General features: G+C 43.3%; 2 protein-coding genes across 3 annotated transcripts; both read left to right on the top strand.

Moving 5' to 3' along the window:
- Positions 1 to 738: 738 nt before the first annotated feature.
- Positions 739 to 9,767, top strand: GJA9 (gap junction protein alpha 9). The gene is made up of 2 exons (XM_009454209.4): positions 739 to 2,403; positions 7,631 to 9,767. The coding sequence occupies exon 2, from the start codon at positions 7,726 to 7,728 to the stop codon at positions 9,271 to 9,273; it is 1,548 nt and encodes a 515-aa protein (XP_009452484.1). The 5' UTR covers positions 739 to 2,403; positions 7,631 to 7,725; the 3' UTR covers positions 9,274 to 9,767.
- MYCBP (MYC binding protein) lies at positions 8,071 to 19,973 on the top strand. Of its 2 annotated transcripts, XM_003949377.5 has the most exons (5): positions 8,071 to 10,528; positions 10,729 to 10,801; positions 15,867 to 15,915; positions 16,471 to 16,600; positions 18,759 to 19,973. In XM_003949377.5, exons 1-5 carry the CDS (start codon positions 10,445 to 10,447, stop codon positions 18,801 to 18,803), a joined length of 381 nt encoding a protein of 126 aa, XP_003949426.1. In that variant the 5' UTR covers positions 8,071 to 10,444; the 3' UTR covers positions 18,804 to 19,973. The 2 variants fall into 2 exon arrangements, with proteins under 2 accessions (XP_003949426.1, XP_016815061.1); XM_016959572.3 differs by lacking the exons at positions 15,867 to 15,915; positions 16,471 to 16,600; positions 18,759 to 19,973 and adding an exon at positions 11,071 to 14,295 and having other exon boundaries at positions 9,295 to 10,528.
- Positions 19,974 to 23,692: the final 3,719 nt, after the last annotated feature.

Consider the following 23,692-nt stretch of genomic DNA (forward strand, 5'->3'; position numbering starts at 1 on the left):
TCTCAGCACTTTGGGAGGCCAATGTGGGAGGACTGCTTGAGCCCAGGAGTTTGAGAACAGCCTGGGTCACATTCAAGAACTCTACAAAAAAATAAAAAATAGCCAGGTGTGGTGGTGCTTGCCTGTAGTTCTAGCTACTCCAGAGGCTGAGGTGGGAGGATCACTGGAACCCAGGAGTTTGAGGTTACAGTGAGCTATGATCATGCCACTGCCCTCCAGCCTGGGTGACAGAGTGAGACCCTGTCTTAAAAAAAAAAAATCTCCTTTTGCCTTCTCACTTCAAACCTGCTGTTTTTCCCTAGTGCTGACCATCATCAGTGGTCACAACAGTATGCTCTGTATCCTTGCAGACGTTTTTCTGTGTAGGATGAGCAGAAAGGAAAATGGATTTAAGTTAACGGCCAACTCATCCACTGTATTGAACTTCACTGAATCTGCTCTACACCCTCAAAGGGACAAATTCGAAGAACAAATTAGAGGTGTCCGTGGTATAACTCCTCCTAAGCATCATTTGCTTCTCAGATTTATCTCAACTAGGAAAAGTTTTTGTTAATGATTTTAGCTAAATATATATATGTGTGTGTGTTTTATATATATATATATATATATATATATATATTTTTTTTTTTTTTTCTTGAGACAGGGTCTTGCTCTGTCGCCCAGGCTGGAGTGCAGTGGCGCCATCTCGGCTCACTGCAACCTCTGCCTCCTGGGTTCAAGCAATTCTCCTGCCTCAGCCTCCCGGGTAGCTGGGATTATAGGCATGCGCCACCATGCCTGGCTAATTTTTGGTATTTTAAATAGAGACTGGGTTTCACCACGTTGGCCAGGCTGGTCTTGAACTCCTGACTTCAGGTGATCCGCCTGTCTCAGCCTCCTCCCAAAGTGCTAGGATTATAGACATGAGCCCAGCCTCTAATTATTTTTATAAAATGTAGGTTTTAACAGGATAAATGTGATACATGTATTGTTCTATAACTTGCTTTACAACATGACCTAGGGACCTTTCTCTATTAGTTCATAGAAATCTTTATTCTCTGAATTGCTGAATGATATAGATGTACCATAGATAACCATTCCTCTGTCAGACATTTAAATTGTTGCTGCTTTTGTATAATTACCAACAGTGCTATGTGAACATCCTAGCATGTGCAGTGTGTCTCTGAATGTCTATGCTGAATGAATATTTCAAGTATCCAAAAGCAGAAATGCTATACTAATATTGATAGGTTTAAACTGCCTTTTAAATAGCTGTACCCATTTATATTCTTACCTACAGGATATGAGAGTAACAGTGTCTCCCTACTTTGCCAAAAGAAGGTATTATAAATCTTTAAAATTTTGCATTTTGATAGTTAAAAAATAATATTTCACTTAAATATGTATTCTCTGACTACCGAGGTTGAGGAAGTTTCGAGTTTATTAATAATTTATGAGTTACACATATGTAATTCAGATAACATAATATAGAAACATGAATATATTGTGTATGTATGTGTGCCTATACAAATATATATATATATATATATATGTATTTGTCCCTGGTGAAATGTTTGTATTTAATCTGAGAAGTAGCTATTGTTGGCAAAAAAGCCCAGGGAAGAAGTATTTATCTGTTATGCTCAACCTGCCAGATCACTAGCTCTGAAGGGACCTTTAATGACCTAAAATACAATGTAATTGTTAATAACAGAACATGGGAGACAGAATCAGGATCTATCTATGAAATCGGACATGACCCATTTATTAAGGCAGATGACCAAGAAGTTATTATCTAGTAAGAAAGACTTTTTTGGTTCTAGAAACATGGTTTATTGCACAAAAAACAATGACATTTTATTAGGTTCCCCCAGTGGCAAAAGTTGCATACAAACAGCACTCAAATACCTCCTGTCATTTTAAATTTGACATCTCTGAATTATGGAGGAATCATTCACTCAGCTTAATTTGGGGCTCATGACTTTAGTCTTCTAGACTGCAGTGTGTTATCAGGACTATTATAAGCATTGTTTATCTGTGCTGTCCAAAAAAGCAGCCATTAGGTAGATGCAGCTCTTTACATTTTTATTAAAATTATTTAAAATTAAAAATTCAATTGCTCTGACACACAAACCATAATGCAAGTGTTCAATAGCTACATTTGGCTACTGGCTGCCTTATTGGCTAGCACAGATAGAATATTTCCATTGTTGCAGAAAGTTCTATTGGATGGTGCTGTTTTAAAAGCAAGGATAAGCAGAAAGGGACATGGATTTTAGTTGATGGATGACTCACTCACTACATTCAACTGAACTGAATCTGCTCTATACCAGCAAAGGGACAAATTCAGAAAATAAATTGAAGATGGCCATGCTGTAACTTCTAAACATGGTTTGCTTCTCAGATTTACCTAAACTAAGAAAGGTTTGTGTTAATCTCTCTGTTTTAGCTTATTAAGAAAGAGTTGTTTGAAATGTTTTTATCTTTTTCTTTTGAATTCTATGGTACTGTATATATGTATACCAGTTTTTATGTCATTTGCTATGAAAGCTTTAATTTGTAGCTAAATACTACTGCTCCTTCTTTCAGGAAATACTATGTGTTGTCCTTTATGAAAAAAATCTTTTCTTTCTTTTTATGATTATAAAAGTAAAATGCTTATAGTAAAAAATTAAAATACATGTAATTACAATATATTAAGTATATAATTTGTAATCCCAACATCCAGAGCTAATCACCATTAACATTTTCATGAATATCCTTCTAGACTTTTTTGTATACATCTGTAAATGTAACTAAACTTATAATAATGGGGCCATATTATTCTATTTTATAACATCAATTTCACTGAAATGAAATATCAAATCCCATTTTATGTATGTTTATCATTTCTACTGGTTGCATAGTATCACACCGTGGATGTAGTCGATTATTTAACCAGTTTTTCTTGTATTGATAATTATTTTATGTTTTTAGCTTATGACTATTATAAACAACATGAATTACATCTTTGCTTACATTATTATTATTTATGAACCATAAATGAGACTTAACTTGCTTACATTTTTTTTTTATTTTTTGAGACAGAGTCTCACTCTATTGCCCAGGCTGGAATGCAGTGGCCAGATCTCGGCTCACTGCAACCTTCACCTCCCAGGTTCAAGCGATTCTCCTGCCTCAGTGTCCTGAGTAGCTGGGATTACAGGCATGCGCCACCATGCCCGGCTAATTTTTGTATTTTTAGTAGAGATGGGGTTCAACCATGTTGCTCAGGCTGGTCTCGAACTCCTGACCTCGTAATCCGCCCGCCTGTGCCTCCCAAAGTGCTGGGATTACAGGCGTGAGCCACCGCGCCTGGCCAACTTGCTTACATTTTAAAGTGCTTTGGGTTGTTGGGTCAGAGTATGCTATTATTATTATTATTATTATTATTTGAGACAGAGTCTTGCTCTGTCGCCCAGGCTGGAGTGCAATGGTGTGATCTCGGCTCACTGCAACCTCTGCCTCTGGGTTCAAGTGATTCTCCTGCCTCAGCCTCCCGAGTAGCTGGGACTACAGGCGCCCGCCACCACGCCCAACTAATTTTTGTATTTTTAGTAGAGCAAGGGTTTCAACCATGTTGGCCAGGCTGGTCTCAAACTCCTGACCTCAAGTGATCCGCTGGCCTCGGCCTCCTAAAGTATTGGGATTACAGGCGTGAGCCACCGTGCCCGGCCAGAGTATGCTATTATTAACATAATAAAGTCAGTGGAAAGTTTCTCTATTTCAGGAATACAACTATATTTTAGAAGGCTGATGCTTTTGCAAATCGTATTAACAGAGCCGGGCGCGGTGGCTCACGCTTGTAATCCCAGCACTTTGGGAGGCCGAGGCGGGAGGATCACGAGGTCAGGAGATCGAGATCACGGTGCAACACCGTCTCTACTAAAAATAACAAAAAAATTAGCCGGGCGTGGTGGCGGGCGCCTGTAGTCCCAGCTACCCGGAGAGGCTGAGGCAGGAGAATGGCGTGAACCCGGGAGGCGGACCTTGCAGTGAGCCGAGACCGCGCCACTGCACCCCAGCCTGGGCGACAGGGCGAGACTCCGTCTCAGAAAACAAACGAACAACAACAACAAAAAACAGAACAAAGGCTGAAGAAAGGAACTAAGGACTCTAGAACTAGTTATTTAAAAAGCCAAAGCTATCACTATTTTACATTCCTAAATTTAAATGATTAAACTTAAGAGAAAACAGATAATTTCTTAATGTTTCTTTCCGGCAAATTTGAAGTTTGCTTATAGAGGAAAAATAATAGTTTAGTAAAAAATTTAAAGAGCTGACTTTAAAGCCACAATGATTGGGTTTGAATGCCAGCTCCAGCTGTGTGACCTCAGGTAAATTAAGGTGTGCTTCCGTTTCCTCATCTGTAAGATGGGGGAAACAACATACTTACCGCATAGGATTTTAGTGATGAACACATCTTGTATCTTAGTAGTTTGTTTGATTGTGTAACAGTTCCCTTTATATAAAGGGGACAGGACATACATTTATATTTTAAATGAAAAATAATGAAAATATTCACTTTTAAAATCTTTCCTTTGGGGTATATTTCCTCTGAGATAACCTGGGATACCAACCTTAATATGCAATCTGCTGGCAAATAATCCAAGCAGCTAAATTATAACTTGCCCCACTGCTTCCTTCAAGAGAGCAGCTATATGTCTCAAATAGGTCAAATACTGCTACAGTGAAAGTTTCCATAATACTACCACCATACCAGTGAATAATCTATTGCAAGTAATATCTATAATGAGATTCTGGTACCACAAGGCCGGGCGCAGTGGCTCACGCCTGTAATCCCAGCACTTTGGGAGGCCGATGCAGGTGGATTACCTGAGGTTGGGAGTTCGAAACCAGCCTGACCAATATGGAGGAACTCCATCTCTACTAAAAATACAAAATTAGCTGGGCATGGTGGCGCATGTCTGTAATCCCAGCTACTCTGGAGCCTGGGGCAGGAGAATCACTTGAACCTGGGAGGTAGAGGTTGCGGTGAGCCGAGATTGTGCCATTGCACTCCAGCCTGGGCAACAAGAGGGAAACTTCGTCTCAAAAAAAAAAAAAAAAAAAAAAAAAAAAGATTCTGGTACCATAAAATAGTTGAGAATTTTTGGAGTTCTTTTTGTTTTCTGAGACAGAGTTTCTGCTCGTCGCCAAGGCTGGAGTGCAATGGCGCGATCTTGGCTCACCGCAACCTCTGCCTCCCAGGTTCAAGCGATTCTCCTGCCTCAGCCTCCTGAGTAGCTGGGGTTACAGATGCCTGCCACCACACCCAGCTAATTTTTTGCATTTTTGTAGAGACAGTGTTTCACCATGTTGGCCAGGCTGGTCTCGAACTCCCGACCTCAGGTGATCCACATCGGCCTCCCAAAGTGCTGGGATTACAGGTGTGAGCCACTGTGCTGGGCTTGAAGTTCATTTTAACATAAGAATTTACAAAATTTGGGCTGGGCGTGGTGGCTCACTATGGGAGGCCGAGGCGGGTGGATCACTCAAAGTTCAGAAGTTCAAGACCAGCCTGGCCAACATGGTGAAACCCCGTCTCTACTAACAATACAAAAATTAGCCAAGTGTGGTGGCACTTGCCTGTGGTCTCAGCTACTTGGGAGGCTCAGGCACGACAATCACTTGAACCTGGGAAGTGGAGGTTGCAGTGGGCTGAGATCCCGCCACTGCACTCTAGTCTGGGCAACAGAGTGAGACTCTGTCTCCCCCCCACCAAAAAAAAAGAAAAAAGTATACTTTTTCATAGTAAAGTATAATAAGTACTTTATACATATTCATAAATATTACTGAGATGAATTTCTGAAAATGTTCACCAATTGCCAGGAAGAAACCAGAATTTATTTCAAATTTATTTCAATTTGGATTAAAAAAACTAATCTAAATTCCTATGACAGCCAGATCTGTTTCCTCTGGTTTCACTGAATGCCGTATCTTACTGAATTATCAAATGAAGCATATTCGTTTTCCTATGTGTATAAATGAGATTTAAAAATCACTGACTTTTTGGCCGGGCACGGTGGCTCATGCCTGTAATCCTGGCACTTTGGGAGGCCGAGGCGGGTGGATCACGAGGTCAGGAGATCGAGATCATCCTGGCCAACATGGTGAAACCCCGTGTCTACTAAAATACGAAAAATTATCCGGGGGTTGCTGGCAGGCGCCTGTAATCCCAGCTACTCAGGAGGTTGAGGCAGGGGAATCGCTTGAACCCAGGAGGAGGAGGTTGCAGTGCGCCGAGATCGCGCCACTGCACTCCAGCCTGGCGACAGAGCAAGACTCTGTCCCAAAAGAAAGAAAGAAAGAAAAAAAAATCACTGACTTTTCAAGCCAGTAATGGCATGTTGGGGAAAAAGAAATTGACTTTGTTATAACTTTTATATCAAATAATCTTAATAAATAAGGTTAAGATCAGGTTACTAGTTTTAGAAACCTTTCCAAAAGTTCTGTTGAAAAACAACAACAGGCTGGGCATGGTGGCTCACGCCTGTAATCCCAGCACTTTGGGAGGCCGAGGTGGGCAGATCACCTGAGGTCAGGAGTTCGAGACCAGCCTGGCCAACATGGAGAAACATCATCTCTACTAAAAATACAAAATTATCCGGGCATGATGGTGCATGCCTGTAATCACAGCTACTCAGGAGGCTGAGGCAGGAGAATCGCTTGAACCCAGGAGGTGGAGGTTGCGGTGAGGTGAGATCATGCCATTGCACTCCAGCCTGGGCTACAGAGTGAGACTCTGTCTCAAAAAAAAAAAAAAAAAAGAATATAATTTTAGGCCATGCGCATTGGCTCATGCCTGTAATCCCAGCACTTTGGGAGGCTGAGGTGGCCAGATCATCTGAGGTCAAGGGTTTGATCTCAGCTCACTGCAACCTCTGCCTTCCAGGTTCAAGCGATTCTCTTGCCTCAGCCTCCCGAGGAGCTGGGACTACAAGCGCCTGCCACCATGCCTGGCTAATTTTTGTATTTTTAGTAGAGGCGGGGTTTCACCATGTTGGCCAGGCTGGTCTGGAACTCCTGACCTCAAATGATCCACCCACCTTGGCCTCCCAAAGTGTTGGGATTACAGGTGTGAGCCACCCCGCCCAGCCTATATTCTTAATAGAGAATATATACACTCTTCCTCCAGGTATCATGTTTTTTTCATTGTATTGTGATGTCTAAATATAAGTGATTTTAAATTCCTGACATTTAAGTATATTATTGGTAACAGATTCACACTTTGGCCAGGTGTGGTGAGCCACACCTGTAATTCCCACACTTTGGGAGGTGAAGGCAAGAGGATCACTTGAGTCTAGGAGTTTAAGACTAGCTGCAGCAATAGAGTGAGACCCTGTCTCTACAAAAAAATAAAAAAAATTATCTGGGTGTAGTTGCACACACCTGCAGTCCCAGCTACTCAGGAGGCTGAGAGGGGAGATGATCGCTTGAGTCTGGGAGGTTGAGGCTGCAGGGAGTTGTGGTTGCAACACTGTACTCCAGCCTGGGCAACAGAGGGAGGTCTCAACAAACAAACAAACAAAGAGAAAACCCCACAGCTATCTAGGGAAAAAGTAAAGCAACCAGCATATAGAAGTGACATATTGTTATATTTTCACCATAGGGTTGCTTTAAGAAATAGTGCTCCCTTCAGAATGGAAGAATTTATCTGCCTCTTATTTGATGTGGATCAGAGCTAAGATGGCTGACTAAATAAACATGGGGGACTGGAATCTCCTTGGAGATACTCTGGAGGAAGTTCACATCCACTCCACCATGATTGGAAAGATCTGGCTCACCATCCTGTTCATATTTCGAATGCTTGTTCTGGGTGTAGCAGCTGAAGATGTCTGGAATGATGAGCAGTCTGGCTTCATCTGCAATACAGAACAACCAGGCTGCAGAAATGTATGCTACGACCAGGCCTTTCCTATCTCCCTCATTAGATACTGGGTTCTGCAGGTGATATTTGTGTCTTCACCATCCCTGGTCTACATGGGCCATGCATTGTACCGACTGAGAGTTCTTGAGGAAGAGAGGCAAAGGATGAAAGCTCAGTTAAGAGTAGAACTGGAGGAGGTAGAGTTTGAAATGCCTAGGGATCGGAGGAGATTGGAGCAAGAGCTTTGTCAGCTGGAGAAAAGGAAACTAAATAAAGCTCCACTCAGAGGAACCTTGCTTTGCACTTATGTGATACACATTTTCACTCGCTCTGTGGTTGAAGTTGGATTCATGATTGGACAGTACCTTTTATATGGATTTCACTTAGAGCCGCTATTTAAGTGCCATGGCCACCCGTGTCCAAATATAATCGACTGTTTTGTCTCAAGACCAACAGAAAAGACAATATTCCTATTATTTATGCAATCTATAGCCACTATTTCACTTTTCTTAAACATTCTTGAAATTTTCCACCTAGGTTTTAAAAAGATTAAAAGAGGGCTTTGGGGAAAATACAAGTTGAAGAAGGAACATAATGAATTCCATGCAAACAAGGCAAAACAAAATGTAGCCAAATACCAGAGCACATCTGCAAATTCACTGAAGCGACTCCCTTCTGCCCCTGATTATAATCTGTTAGTGGAAAAGCAAACACACACTGCAGTGTACCCTAGTTTAAATTCATCTTCTGTATTCCAGCCAAATCCTGACAATCATAGTGTAAATGATGAGAAATGCATTTTGGATGAACAGGAAACTGTACTTTCTAATGAGATTTCCACACTTAGTACTAGTTGTAGTCATTTTCAACACATCAGTTCAAACAATAACAAAGACACTCATAAAATATTTGGAAAAGAACTTAATGGTAACCAGTTAATGGAAAAAAGAGAAACTGAAGGCAAAGACAGCAAAAGAAACTACTACTCTAGAGGTCACCGTTCTATTCCAGGTGTTGCTATAGATGGAGAGAACAACATGAGGCAGTCACCCCAAACAGCTTTCTCCTTGCCAGCTAACTGCGATTGGAAACCGCGGTGGCTTAGAGCTACATGGGGTTCCTCTACAGAACATGAAAACCGGGGGTCACCTCCTAACGGTAACCTCAAGGGCCAGTTCAGAAAGGGCACAGTCAGAACCCTTCCTCCTTCACAAGGAGATTCTCAATCACTTGACATTCCAAACACTGCTGATTCTTTGGGAGGGCTGTCCTTTGAGCCAGGGTTGGTCAGAACCTGTAATAATCCTGTTTGTCCTCCAAATCACGTAGTGTCCCTAACGAACAATCTCATTGGTAGGCGGGTTCCCACAGATCTTCAGATCTAAACAGCGGTTGGCTTTTAGACATTATGTATATTATCAGAGAAGTAGCCTAGTGGTCGTGGGGCACAGAAAAAATAGATAGGGGCAGCTCTAAAGACCAGCTGTTAAGACAGACAACTGCAAACTCATTTAAGCAAGAGAAAAACAGCTCTAATTCGAGATTGTGAAGCAACACTTCTAAATTCAAAGACATAGAGTTGTCAAATCAGGATTTTTTAAAAAAATGATATCCTTTCGAATGTAACTGATTTTGGGAAAATCACATGTTCAGAATTGAGGCTAAATGGCTTGATCAGGTTTTCTCTTTGAAGAGACCACAGCCTTAGGAAATGGTTCTTGATCTATACAATTCCACCTTGGACACTGGGTTAATTCTGTTTGCCCCTGGAACACAATCACGTAAGTTTCCTTCTAGACTGCATCCTGATGTGTCTTGAGTATAATCACATGTTGCTACCTAGTAAATAAAATCTTAAGAAGATCCGTGGCTTTCCTTCACCAGTTCATAGCATCGTGATTCATTGCCCGGATTGGACTCGGCTCTACTCACTGGACATCTAACCACTCCACTTAATTAACAGTACCCACCCTACAGGGGTGTTGTAAGGATTAAAATTTAAAATACTCGTGTTTTCTACAGTGCCTGGCTCAAAAGCTACTGCAAGCTCGTTACTGCTCATCCTCCAGAGGCCCACATCAAGTCAGCCACGACTCAAGGAGACTCCAAAGATAAAAGCTGAAGCCAAAATATATGATTCTAAACACCCTCCTCAGCTACTGCAAAGCACTGTGAGCACTTTCTCAGGACGAGAGCCAAGAGCCCAGCACCTGTGGGTCACCACAGTTTCTGAGGTCCCAGATGAAAAAGATGCGCTCGCTACCACCGTGCGGCGGTCCTTTCTCTCGCAATAGTCTGAATGCTCCCGGGCCCTGCCTCCGGACGCCAGGACAGAGCTACCAAAATCTCACCTCCTGCAAAGAAACCTAATTGCTACGGGGGCCGGAAGAGGAAGAGGTGCGGCTCCGACAGCCAGAGGGGCGGGCATACGCAGCCTCCCTCGGCTCAGCCTGCTACTGGGGATGCAGAGCGTCCTGGTCGCCATGAAAACAGGCCACACCCCGGCGATCCCGGCCCGTGGTTTGCAAGTGCGCAGGCGCGCGCCCCCTTCCGCGCATGAGCAGTGCTGCTCCCAACCCGCCAGTCGCGGTCTCCGGCGCCAGCTACGCCGCTGCCGCTGTCACTATGGCCCATTACAAAGTGAGGGGGGCGCGGCGTGGCTGGGGGCATGCGGGCGGTAGCAAGCCGCTGGTCGGCTCTGGGTGGGAGTGGGGTCGCGCGTGCAGGTTTGGGCGGGAGGGCCCCGAGGTAGCGAGGCGGAGGCGGGGTTGCCGGACTCCCAGCGCCTTCTTCCTGCTCGGCTCCCGGGCTCTGGCCACTGACCCCCGGTGTCTCTTCAGGCCGCCGACTCGAAGCGTGAGCAGTTCCGGAGGTACTTGGAGAAGTCGGGGGTGCTGGACACGCTGACCAAGGGTGAGCCTGGGCTAGGAGAGGGTACCTCGTGCCCTCGTCGTGCTCCCCGGCGCTGCCCCGTTCCCCAGCGGGCCGTAGCGTGGGGAAGGAGGGGAAACAGATGGGGCCCGTCCGGGGTCCAGCGAGGTGGGCCTCGGGGTTCGGCAGGGACCTGGCTGCTGGACGCCGCCCGGGTGGGGTAGCCTAGCTCCGCTACCCTTCTCCGCACCGGGAGTGAAACTCTTGCAGCTGTTGCAAAGTCTCTTCAACTTCCGTTGCTTTGCCTCCAGCAGCCGCAGTGGACATGTTTGCCAAGGACCTTCAGATCCCAATTCCTCCCACCTTACGGTTTTTATGGAGTCCTCAGAATCTTGTTAAGAAAGTTTCCCTCCAACAAAGAGCAACTGGAAAAATGACCGAATTTCCAAGTGGGCTATGAAGTAGCTGAGTGAGCCTAATCCCCAAAGTAGGAGATTCATAGCGAATTTGGCTGTGGCTTTTCAGCCCCCATTCCTTAGTCTGTCTGTGTCAATTCTTATTTTGTGTATATTTCATAAAGTAGAATTACAGCTTAAAGAGCTCGAGGGCATATCAAGGTGGTTACATTGTTTTCACTTTTTAAAATGAAAGCTTACTGTTAACGCTGTATCTCTTCATTCGTGGCTTCAAGATCTAAGCTAAGTAGATGAGTAAAGTGTTGGAAACAGGAGGATTTCAAGGGGTAGGGTACAGTTTACTTTATTGGCTTAGCACTAATTTGAATGCCTGCTATGTGTCACTCAGCTCACTGGGATATTCAAGGGTGTAGAATGGAATTGTTCGCAGGGATGAGGACTTGGGTCATATGAAACTAGGAAGTTTGGGAAGTGGGAAATAAATTGGTAACTGCCCTTTGGACAGAAGCAAAGTTTAGAGGAAAATTCTAGGAGCATAACTCCTGGGTCTTAGAAGAAAGAAGGCTAGTAATTTTGAATTGCTACCTATTTGGGGTTCAGATAATAGTTTACCTCTTTGCAAATAAACTTCAGCAAGTATTAAGGGACTACTCTGTGAAAGTACTGTGCTATGTTGTCTCTGAAAGTGTCACAGATGCTTTGAATGTCATTCCGTCTAAAAACTCCTTACGTTCATTTCTTTCATTTAATAATTTTACTCAGGTGTCTGTTCTGCACACTGGAGATAAGCAGGGGAGGATAAAAGTCTCGGCTCTCATAAGCTTATATCCTAGTTGAGGGAGAGAAACACATAAATAAATATGTAGTGTCAGCTAGTGGTAAGTGTTACAGATAAAAATACAGCAAAGTTAGGGATAAAGAGTAACAGGTGAGGCCAGGCACGTGGCTCATGCCTGTAATCTCAGCACTTTGGGAGGCTGAGGTGGGTGGACTGCTAGAGGCCAGGAGCTCAAGACCAGCCTGGGCAACATGGCAAAACTCCCATCTCTTAAAAAAAAAAAAAATTGCTGGGCATGGTGTGTGCCTGTAATCTAGCTACTGTGGAGGCTGAGGTGAGACAATCACCTGAGCCCAGGAGGTCAAGGCTGCAGTGAGTTGTGATTGTGCCACTGGGCAACAGTGACACTCTGTCTCCAAAAAAAAAAAAAGTGACAGGTGGGATGTGTGTGTCATTTTATATAGGGTGATGGGGGGAAGGCCTTTCTTAAGAAGTAACTTTTGACCAGAAACCTGAAAGAAACAGAGTTTCAGGAAGTATAAGGAGGCCAGAGTGGTTGGATGGAGCAAGTGAAAGACTGAATGGTAAAAGGCAGAAAAATGACAGTTGTAGGCGGTAACTGACTACACAGATGTTGCCCAGGCTGGAGTGCAGCGGCATGATCTCGGCTCACTGCAACCTCCACCTCCGGGTTCAAGCGATTGTGTTGCCTCAGCCTTCCAAGTAGCTGGGATTACAGGCATGTGCCACCATGCTTAGCTAATTTTTTGTATTTTTAGTAGAGAGGCGGTTTCACCACATGGGCCAGGCTGGTCTTGAACTCCTTACCTCAGGTGATCCGCTCACCTCAGCCCCCCAGAGTGCTGGGATTACAGGTGTGAGCCACCGGCCTCCACTAGAATTTAACCTCTCAATCTCCTTAGATTTCCAGGCTCCTAAATAACATCAGCCAACACAGTATTGATGTGATTTATTAAAAATTTGATTTTCAGCTCCAAACATAGGTGCTTTACACAATTCTATTTGTTTTTACTTTTTATTTTTTTTGAGACAGAGTCTCACTCTGTCACCCAGGAATGCCTGGCCTCAAGTGATCCTTCTGCCTTAGCTTCCCCAAGTGTTGACGTTACAGGCGTGACCCACTGTGCCCAGCCTCACAAATTTAATTTACATATATATATTTTTTCGAGACAAGGTCTCTGTCGCCCAGACTGGAGTGCAGTGGTGTAGTCATGTCTCAGTGCAGTCTTAATCTCCCAGGTTCAAGCAATTCTCCCACCTCAGGCACCCAAGTAGCTGAGACTACAGGCACGCACCACCATGTCCGGCTGATTTTTAATTTTTTTTTTTTTTTTTTGAGACGGAGTCTTGCACTGTCACCCAGGCTGGAGTGCAGTGGTGCGATCTCTGCTCACTGCAAGCTCCGCCTCCCGGGTTCACACCATTCTCCTGCCTCAGCCTCCCAAGTAGCTGGGACTACAGGTGCCTGCCACCATGCCCGGCTAATTTTTTTTGTATTTTTAGTAGAGACGGGGTTTCACCATGTTAGCCAGGATGGTCTCAATCTCTTGACCTCATGATCTGCCCGCCTCGGCCTACCAAAGTGCTGGGATTATAGGCGTGAGCCACCATGCCTGGCCAATTTTTTTTTTTTTTTTGTAGAGTTGGGGTGTTGCCCAGGTTGATCTCAAACTCCTGGGCTCAAGCAATCCTCCTGTCTTGGCCTCTCAAAGTGCTGGAATTTCAGGAATGAGCCACTTTGGCCTAAATTTTTACAGCTTATTTCCAAGATGATTTGAAATAGTTTATAACATTAAAACACTATGAAAGGATGGCTAAAGATGATAAATCATTTGGAAGCTGAAGCATTTTAGCTATTTTGAGCGCTATATCAACCTCTAAAAATCCTGGCTGCGAAGGCAAAAAGGGGAGCATGATTGGGTATAGAGTTCTTGTCTGATTACAAGGAAGTGCATTTCATCTATAGAACAGCACAGGAAACTTTGTATTTACAGTGTCTTCTGCAACTATCAACCTTTCAAGTACCAGTGACAAATTAGAAGCTGAAAGAAATGGGGTGGGGGAATAAGAGGAGGAGAGAGTAGAGTATTAATATTCATGTCTTATAAAATGAGGATTTGGCCAGGTGTGGTGGCTCACACCTGTAATCCCAGAACTTTGGGAGGCTGAGGCGGGTGGATCACCTGAGGCCGGGAGTTCGAGACTAGCCTGACCAACACAGAGAAACCCTGTCTCTACTAAAAATACAAAATTAGCCGGGCATGGTGGCACATGCCTGTTATCCCAGCTACTAGAGAGGCTGAGGCAGGAGAATCGCTTGAACCTGGGAGGCGGGGGTTGTGGTGAGCCGAGATTATGCCATTGCACTCCAGCCTGGGCAACAAGAGCAAAACTCTATCTCAAAAAAAAAAAAAAACAAAAAAAAACAAATGAATTTCTCAAAAAATAGTGATTTTTTCATACTGTATATTATTTTGGTAAGTTATTAAAACTCTAAAAGAACAAAAGGGAAGTATGTAAGTTGGTTTACAACAGGACTTAACTTGGGGTCTAGATAGCTATCACTGTTTTTTTGTTTGTTTTGTTTTTTTGTTTTTGAGACAGAGTCTTGCTCCATCGCCCAGGCTGGAGTGCAGTGGCACGATCTCGGCTCACTGCAAGCCCCGCCTCCTGGGTTGACGCCATTCTCCTGCCTCAGCCTCCCGAGTAGCTGGGACTACAGCCGCCCGCCACCACGCCTGGCTCATTTTTTGTATTTTTTAGTAGAGACGGGGTTTCACTGTGTTAGCCAGGATGGTCTTGATCTCCTGACTTCGTGATCTGCCCGCCTTGGCCTCCCAAAGTGCTGGGATTACCGGTGTGAGCCACTGCGCCCAGCCACATTTTTTTTGTGTGTGTTTACTTTTTTTGTTTTTATTAGATTTTTCAAAGGGTTCCATGCACAAAAAGGCCAACCACTGATTTAGAGTTTTTTATCTAAGTAGTAAATTCTAGGAGGAATTTGTTCCATAGATGAAGAGCAAGGCAGTGCTCATATGAGTGATTAGATATGAAACCACTCAAGTATATCTTATTTTAATGTTGATTTGAGCATGTTGACTACTGGTAAAGTTTTTGGTTGGTGGTTATTTAGCAAAACAAACTTAATTTTTAAGACCATTTTTGAATTCAGAGCTTCTTCCGGTAATTACCATAGTCCTGTTGATTCTTTCCTAAATTCTGGAATTTCTTTCTTCTCACTGTTCTATCACTCCCATCACTCTACTGCAGGTTGCTGTCTTTTTAAACTGGATTACCACATCAGCCTTTTAACTGTTCTTCCTGTCTTTATCCTCGTCCCACTCCAGCTGGTCCACATAGCAGTTAAGAGTGGATCCTGTCACTCCCTTCCTTTAAACTGTTTAATTATGTGCCAACCAAATTTGCATGACTCTCCCTAATCTGGCCATGACCACCTTTCCAGCTTCCTTTCCTGCCAAATTACATCTCCAGCCATACTTGAATTTTCAGTTCCTCAATACATTGTTTTCTTGCTCCTGGGCCTTCCCATTTTATCTGAAACACTCAACCCCTAAGTATCAGGTCTTTGCCTTCCTTTAGGAAGCCTTCCCTGATGTCCTAGGTTTGCTTAGGTGTTCTTCCAGTGTGCTACTGCAACCCATTATCCAGTATTCCTGCTTGATACCCTCTGTCTAGTTCCTTGCATATCTTTTATGCTTGACTGTAAATTTGTTGAGAACAGGGACCTTGTCTGTCTTGTTCAGCATTGTATAGTCTTTGCAATGTGCTCAGCGTATAGTTGGCACCTAATATTTACTGGGTAATGGAACATAATTTCAGCCATTCAAATTTAATACGTCAATTGTTGCTTTTTCTGCTTTTTGATTTGCAGTGTTGGTAGCCTTATATGAAGAACCAGAGAAACCTAACAGTGCTTTGGAGTATCCTTTCAAGTCAGAAAAAGGCTTTATTTTGAAACTCTTATTTTTTTAGATAGATAATAACCTTTAAAATACTTCTGAATATTGAGAAAGTTACTTTTTTTTTTTTTTTTTTTTTGAGACGGAGTCTTGTACTGTCACCTGGTGGGGAATGCAGTGGCGCAATCTTGGCTTACTGCAACCTCCGCCTCCTGGCTTCAAGTGATTCTCCTGCCTCAAGTCTCCCAAGTAGCTGGGATTACAGGTGCCCACCATCACACCCAGCTAATTTTTTTTATTTTTAGTAGAGACAGGGTTTCACTATGTTCATCAGGTTGGTCTCAAACTCCTGACCTCGTGATCTGCCCACCTCTGCCTCCCAAAGTGCTGGGATTACAGGCGTGAGCCACCGCACCTGGCCAAGAAAGTTAGTTTCACTTGAGTTTTTGGATGGTGATCTCTGGGTAGATATTGGTGGTAAAGTGGGTGACTCTGGTCAGGGATATTGATACTACTCTGTGCTATTTCATTAGTTTCATTCATGTCTAAGAAGTAAGTTCTTAACATTGATAATAGTTTTTTAAAGCATCACTTAGGAGCTGCTACTCCAGAAAATCCAGAAATAGAGCTGCTTCGCCTAGAACTGGCCGAAATGAAAGAGAAGTATGAAGCTATTGTAGAAGAAAATAAAAAACTGAAAGCAAAGGTAAATTTTTAAAAAGAATTCATATTCAAATAATTTTACCTGTAATAATTGTATGATGAAAACCTCACTGAAATGGACAGGAGGGGAGGGAGGTGGGTGAATATCAATTTGAATTAATTATAATGTAAGGCCAAAGTTATGCCCTGTCAAGAAAACCACAAGACGGGCCTGGCACGGTGGCTCACGCCTGTAATCCCAGCACTTTGGGAGGCCGAGGTGGGTAGATCACGAGGTCAAGAGTTCGAGACCAGCCTGGTCAACATGGTGAAACCCTGTCTCTACTAAGAATACAAAAATTAGCCGGGCATGGTGGCATGTGCCCATAATCCCAGCTACTCGGGAGGCTGAGGCAGGAGAATCGCTTGAACCCGGCAGATGGAAGTTCCAGTGAGCCAAGATCGTGCCACTGCGCTCCAGCCTGGGTGACAGAACAAGACTTCATCTAGGGGGGTTAAAAAAAAAAAAAAGAAAACCGCAAGACATACTGGAAATAGGACAAGCAAAGAAGCAAAGTGTGGTCAAGAAGAGGTTCTGGCTGGGTGCGGTGGCTCACGCCTATAATCCCAGCACTTTGGGAGGCTGAGGTGGGCAGATCACCTGTGGTCAGGTGTTCCAGATCAGCCTGGCCAGCATGGAGAAACCCCGTCTCTACTGAAAATACAAAAGTAGCCGGGCTTGGTGGTGCATGCCTATAATCTCAGCTACTTGGGAGGCTGAGGCAGGAGAATTGCTTGAACCCGGGAGGTGGAAGTTGCAGTGAGTCGAGACTGTGCCACTGCACTCCAGCCTGGGCAACAAGAATGAAACTCTGTCTCAAAAAAAAAAAAAGAGGTTCTTAGGAACCTGTATTACTAAAAGGATGAGACTATTGGTTAATGCTCTTTATAAGTAAATGGTCAGTTCTGAGGTTCTTAAGCAGTTGATTTTAAGTAGGCCAATATGGGGCGACTGCTTTGTAAATGGCACCTCTTAGAATTTGTATGGTTCATAGTTTGCAAGGCCATATGTAGCGGCCCTCTGTAAATTTGTTAGGACTTAATTTTATCTAGTGCTAAAGTTTTTTCTTTCTTTTTTTGAGGCAGGTTCTCTGTTACCCAGGCTGGTGTGCAGTGGTGCAGTCATGTCTCACTGCAGCCTTGACTTCCCAGGCTCAAGTAATCCCCCCACCTCTGCCTCCTGAGTAGCTGGGACTGCAGGCATTTGCCACCATGCTCGGCTAATTTTTAAACTTTTTGTAGAAATGGGGTCCCACTATGTTGCCCTGGCTGGTCTCAAACTCATGACTCAAACGTTCCTCCTGGCCTGGCCTCCCAAAGTGTTGGGATTATAGGCATGAGCCACCTCACCCAGCCAGTTTTTTCTTTTTTCAAAGTCCTGTGAGAATTTTCATGAACTTCAAATTAGTCAACTCTTAAGTCTTTCAGGTCTTACCACATTCTTAATCACATAATGTATTTTACATTACTCTAAGTATTTCTCATAATATATTTTATCTTCTCAACAACTTTGTGAGATAAGTGAAACAAGTACACAAGCCACTTTATAGGTGAGGAAACGAAAGCACAGTGAAGTCTAATAAGCTTCTCAACTCCAACAGGTAGTTGGCAGAACCCTAATGTTAGCCTAGTGTTCTTGCAAGGAACCACACTTAGCATAAAAGAAAATGCAGTTATTTTAAATTATCCAAGATTCCACAATGTGTAATGCTAGTTAACTCTTTGGAACCTTTTAACTCAAAGACATTAGTAGTTGTTTATTGGCTGGTTAAGTTAAGACATGTCACTTAACTCTTTATCTACTTTTCAGTGGGTATTTTCAGTAAACTTTTGGTGGAGAGGAAGAAAGTTCCTTATAAGCAAATGAATCTTTGGGAAGATATAGTTTATTGCATATCAAGTATTTGAACAGTGCAGTCATGAACTGGAATGAAATTTTAGTTTCAAAGCAATTTTAAAGGTTTATATGAAAAGGGCTTTCATTAGATTTGATTGTATTAAATCTTAAATCACTGAATGATTTAAAATGGATAGTTATAGAAACTGATATTAATACAATTTACTGACAGTAACTAAGTTGAATATAACAGTTACCTTGTTTTACTATTTTTTACTCAATTTAGAATAAAATTCACCTAAATTCCTCTGTCTTTGCCCCATAGCTTGCTCAGTATGAACCACCTCAGGAGGAGAAGCGTGCTGAATAGGATTCTTCTCAGTTTGAAAGACAATGAAAAATGGTTTTGTATGACTTGAATAGTTTGTATAGTATATAATCTTTTCTGAACAGATGCTATAGAACTCTTTTAATATGTTTAATTCACCTATCACACTCTGTTAAAAACACATAGAATCATCAATAAAAACTCAATATAACTTTCTTTGGGTCTTAAAGCAGGAGAATCCAAAGTAAATCCTGAACAAAACCTAAACACAGCCATCTAACTCATTACCTTAAAAGACATTCTGTTTATTAGTCTGATTAGGAATGATGGCACTGGTTGTATTTTAGCCAAGACAGTTTAGCATGGAGCTATTCCTTGGTGCAGTTCAGGATATGAACACAGGTACAGTCATTCTTTGAAGGTGACACTGTTCTGTATATTCCCTATAGGCAGCTGGAGAGATCTGTGTGACACAAGATGCTTTTGTACGGGTTCCCATGAATCTTCTGCTCTTGTTTGTGTGACATGGAACAAATAACTTCTTTGCCACCACTTTGCCTTAGATAACTGTGTGTGTGTGCCAGTTTGAACTCTGACACCACATTTTCCTTCTATGCAATCATGCCTTGTCTGATAATCTTGCATTGCTTTCCTCTGAGCTTTAGTGGGTCCTAGTTGCACACTGGCCTTTCTGTGCTGTTTTTCAATTTGCCTAATAATAGCAGTTACCCTGATTGTAATTTATGTAACTTTAAACAGGATCACACTGTACTCCCTGCCTGCCTTATTTGCTTACTGAGCACAGGACAGAGGCAATATACAACTCTGGGTTCACACACAAGCTGAGATGAGAAGAGGAATGAGCCATATATTGGGGAAAATCATAGTTTGTAGGTATAATTATATAGTGCTTTTCTCCCTCAAAGTATTTTTCTAGCCTTGAATTCATTTTATCTTCATTATCCCTGTGAAGTAGGTGGGACCAAGTATAAGGGGAAGAGGGGTGCTGAATTTTTAGGCCAAAGACTGATATTAATACAAATCACTCACTAACTGTAGAGCCTTGGGCATATCAGTGAACTACTCTGAGATTTACTGTCTTCATCTGTTTAATGAGTAGAATGTCCGTGATGCCTACCTCACAGGGTTGTTGTGAGGGTCAAATGAGAATGTATGTGAAAGATTTGTAAATGGTAAAGCACTATATTCTTGTTTGTTAGTCCTTTTTCCTTTCTTTGGGTAGACCTACAGTCAGATGTTTTGTTTTATGGATCACTTATTTTCCTTACTGGTAGATTGTCGTTTTATAGACATATTCCTATTTCATATATTCTCTCCCTGTTGTTAGAGAACCTATCTTTGTTTTTGGTCAAAACACACATAGAAAACAGAATGATCCAATGAAAACTGGTTTAACTAGCAAAAGCCTTGGCACCTGTTGGAGACTATGACCAAGCCAATAAAAAGGGCATTTAAATCAGCCCTGTTAGTAGGAATGTGGCTATGGCTGGTGCCTCTTCTAGTCACAAGTTTGTTTTTGGAGGGGGTCCAGAAGATCATTCCCTTGCATAGATTTCTCTTTTACCAATTTGAGTGCCTCCTACATGGGCAGCAGTGGACTAAGTGCTGGGTGTGATAAAGAGGAATGACTTAATTATGAGACTGTATATAATCAAATACAGTGTGGGTTAGGACCTGTGACAGACCATTATAATAAAGCATGGCCCCGTGAGGGTTTTGAAAGAGAGAGAGACTTGGCTTCCTTAGTTGGTATGATAGTTTCTTGGTAGATACAGGTTGAAAATTTTTTGTGGCAGCCAATCCTCATGGGCTTTTTACTCATTTGATTAGTATTAATATTTATGTCAGTAAGCCAGGTGACTGTGACTGTCTTTGGTACCATCCTTTTTGAACAGAAAGGCAACATGTGGGTTGGATAATCACACTTTTAGGTGAAACTGACTTGCTTAAACTGTAACAGTCAGTGCTATTTAAGAATTCAGGATAAGCTTAGCCTCTAGAGGTCCTCTTCAACATTTCTGTCAAGGATTTGGATGAATACAACAAGATGCTCCATGGAAGAGAAAATGGATCCCACCAGTTAAGCTCCTATTATGCTTCAGCTGCTTTGTCTATAAAATATCGACTTCACATCTTGCCTATCTCACAAGGTGGTTGTAAGAATCAAATTAAATATAATGGATGTAAAAGTGCCTTGCAAACTGTAAAGGATTACATACAGACCAGATGGTGGTAGTGCCAAATCTGTAAGTGACACAAATTGGAAAGTCTGGTTGGAAGACTATATTGAAACAAGCTTTAAAATGATTAACCACGTGGAATACCCAAACTGCTGGGCCTAAACCAAAAAGTTGAAGTATCAAGTCTTACATTTAGGTTAAAAAATGCAGTTATACACATTTAGGCACTAGGATTGCTGACAAAGTATTAGTTACAGTGATTATCAATGTGACCCACCCTATGGATGCTTAAAAAAAATTACATTCTGGAAAGCAGGAATAGAAATATTGTCTAGGTGTTAAATGGTCATTCTGAAAGTTGTACTGTTTAGTATTGCTTTGTAGGAGTCAGATGTTTGATGGATATTGACAAGCTGGAATGCATATAAAGAGTGACCAATAGAGGATTTGAATATATAAGGCTGGGCTCTCCAATTTGGTACACACTAGCTGCAAGTGGCAGTTAAAAATTTAAGTTCCTGGTGGGGTGCCGTGGCTCACACCTGTAATCTCAGCATTTTGGGAGGCCATGGAGGGTGGATCTTGAGGTCAAGAGATAGAAACCATCCTGGCCAACATGGTGAAACCCCGTCTGTACTAAAAATAAAAAAATTAGCCGGGCGTGGTGGTGGGCACCTGTAGTCCCAGCTACTCAGGAGGCTGAGGCAGGAGAATCGCTTGAACCCGGGAGGCAGAGGTTGCAGTGAGCTGAGATCGCGCCACTGCACTCCAGCCTGGCGACAGAGCGAGACTCCGTCTCAAAAAAAAAAAAAAAAAAAAAAAAAAAAAAAAAAAATTCCTCAGTTACACTAGCAACAATTCAAGTGCTTATTCCTCATAGGACTAGCGGCTACATGTTTGACAGTGCAGATAAAGAACATGTCTATCATGTATATCAGTTGTATTGAACAGCACGATAGGAATGGTTGAAACTGAGGATGTTCAGCAAGGAACAGAGAAGACTTAGTGGGTAATGAATACTGCAATCTGGTATTTGAAGGGCTGTCATGAAAAAGATGAAGACTATTCCTATTTTATTCTATTATAGGCTTCAGGGAGTGTGGTTTGGTTTTAAGACTTTTTTTTTTTTTTTTTTTTGAGACGGATTCTCGCTCTGTCGCCAAGGCTGGAGTGCGGTGGCGCGATCTCGGCTCACTGCAAGCTCCGCCTCCTGGGTTCAAGCCATTCTCCTGCCTCAGCCTCCCGAGTAGCTGGGACTACAGGCGCCCGCCACCACGCCCGGCTAATTTTTTGTATTTTTTTAAGTAGAGATGGGGTTTCACCATGTTAGCCAGGATGGTCTCGATCTCCTGACCTCATGATCCGCCCGCCTCCGCCTCCCAAAGTGCTGGGATTACAAGCGTGAGCCACCGCGCGGCCGGATTTAACAATTTTTAAACAAAGGTTTACCACAGTGGAGTTGGCTGCCTTTCGAGATGGTGAGCTCTTTTACCTTCGAACTATTTAAGTGCATTCTGCACGTCTATTAGACACTATAGAGTTGGTTCGTTTTAGGTGAGAGGTTGGGCTAGATGACCTCTAAGGGTGTATCCTACCTCTAACTTCTGGGTTCAGACAAAACCAAAGTCCCAGACCTGCCCGCATGTGCGAATTTTTCCTTCATAATCAAGAAGTCAGTCTCCTTGGAGGGCTGGGAGCACCCCCACTCCTGTACTTTAAAAAGTGTATAGGGCTGTGCTTTTAAGAGGATCCTCTTCTCAAACTTCCAGTTCTAGAGCCTGATTGTCAAAGATAAAAATTCCTCTAGATTTCTCGGACATATTTGGTGACAAGCATTTGCTTTTGTTTGCTTTCATTATTCAATACTTTGGTCTCTAATCTGAACGAGGTCATAGAAGAGGCAGTGTTCTATGGGGGATGGAATTCCTAGAGTAGACTTTGACAAGGCGGGAAGGAGGGCAAATTGAGTCCCGTTGGGTTTGAAGTGGCAGCAGTATCCACTATCGGCGACTTACTGAAGAAAGAAGATAAGATGTTCTAGCTTGGCTGCATCTGCTTTCCCATCAGAGTCCAGCTACCTGCTAGAACAAACTATCACGGTGACCCATGACTCTGCCTTGGTTGAGGTTTGCCCTCAGTGTGGCTGGCTCCCCCATACCTTTGCACATCCCAATCTATCCATCCACCTAGATCTGCTCAGACGCTTTCTCATTCAACTCCCGAGCATTATTTATCCGTGACCTTCCCACATAATATTTCGTAGCGAGGTTACTTACGCAGAGGTCCGATCTCTCTGTTCATCTTCAAGCAACCTGAAGGCAGGCAGGGTCTGAGTCGGATCCAGTTCTGTGCCCCTTGGTAGGCACCCAGGACACTGCAGGCATCAATAAATATCGGTTGGGCAAGTACAGTTGCAGGATGAGGACAATCAATTCTTCCTCAAATGCCGGGAGAGCATCTCCATAGCGGTGCTCTGGGAGCCCGGAAGAAGGCAGGGGAGCGGTGCAGACAGCGTTGTATGCGGGCCGGGGCGGAGGGCTGAGGGCCCGAGCCCGGGCTAGAGGCGCGGCCGGGCCGCCCTCCTCGTGACTCCTCCTCCCCCCTCCGCGGCTCTGAGTCAGGTGATTCCGGCACGTGACGGGACACCACCTACCCTGCTGCTCTCGAGTAGCAGCTCGGGCGGCCAATAAACGGCTGGGCTTCGGCTCGGGGCCTATGAGAGCCGGGCTC

Source organism: Pan troglodytes, chromosome 1, assembly GCF_028858775.2.
Source record: "Pan troglodytes isolate AG18354 chromosome 1, NHGRI_mPanTro3-v2.0_pri, whole genome shotgun sequence".
Classification (NCBI taxonomy): Eukaryota; Metazoa; Chordata; class Mammalia; order Primates; family Hominidae; genus Pan; species Pan troglodytes.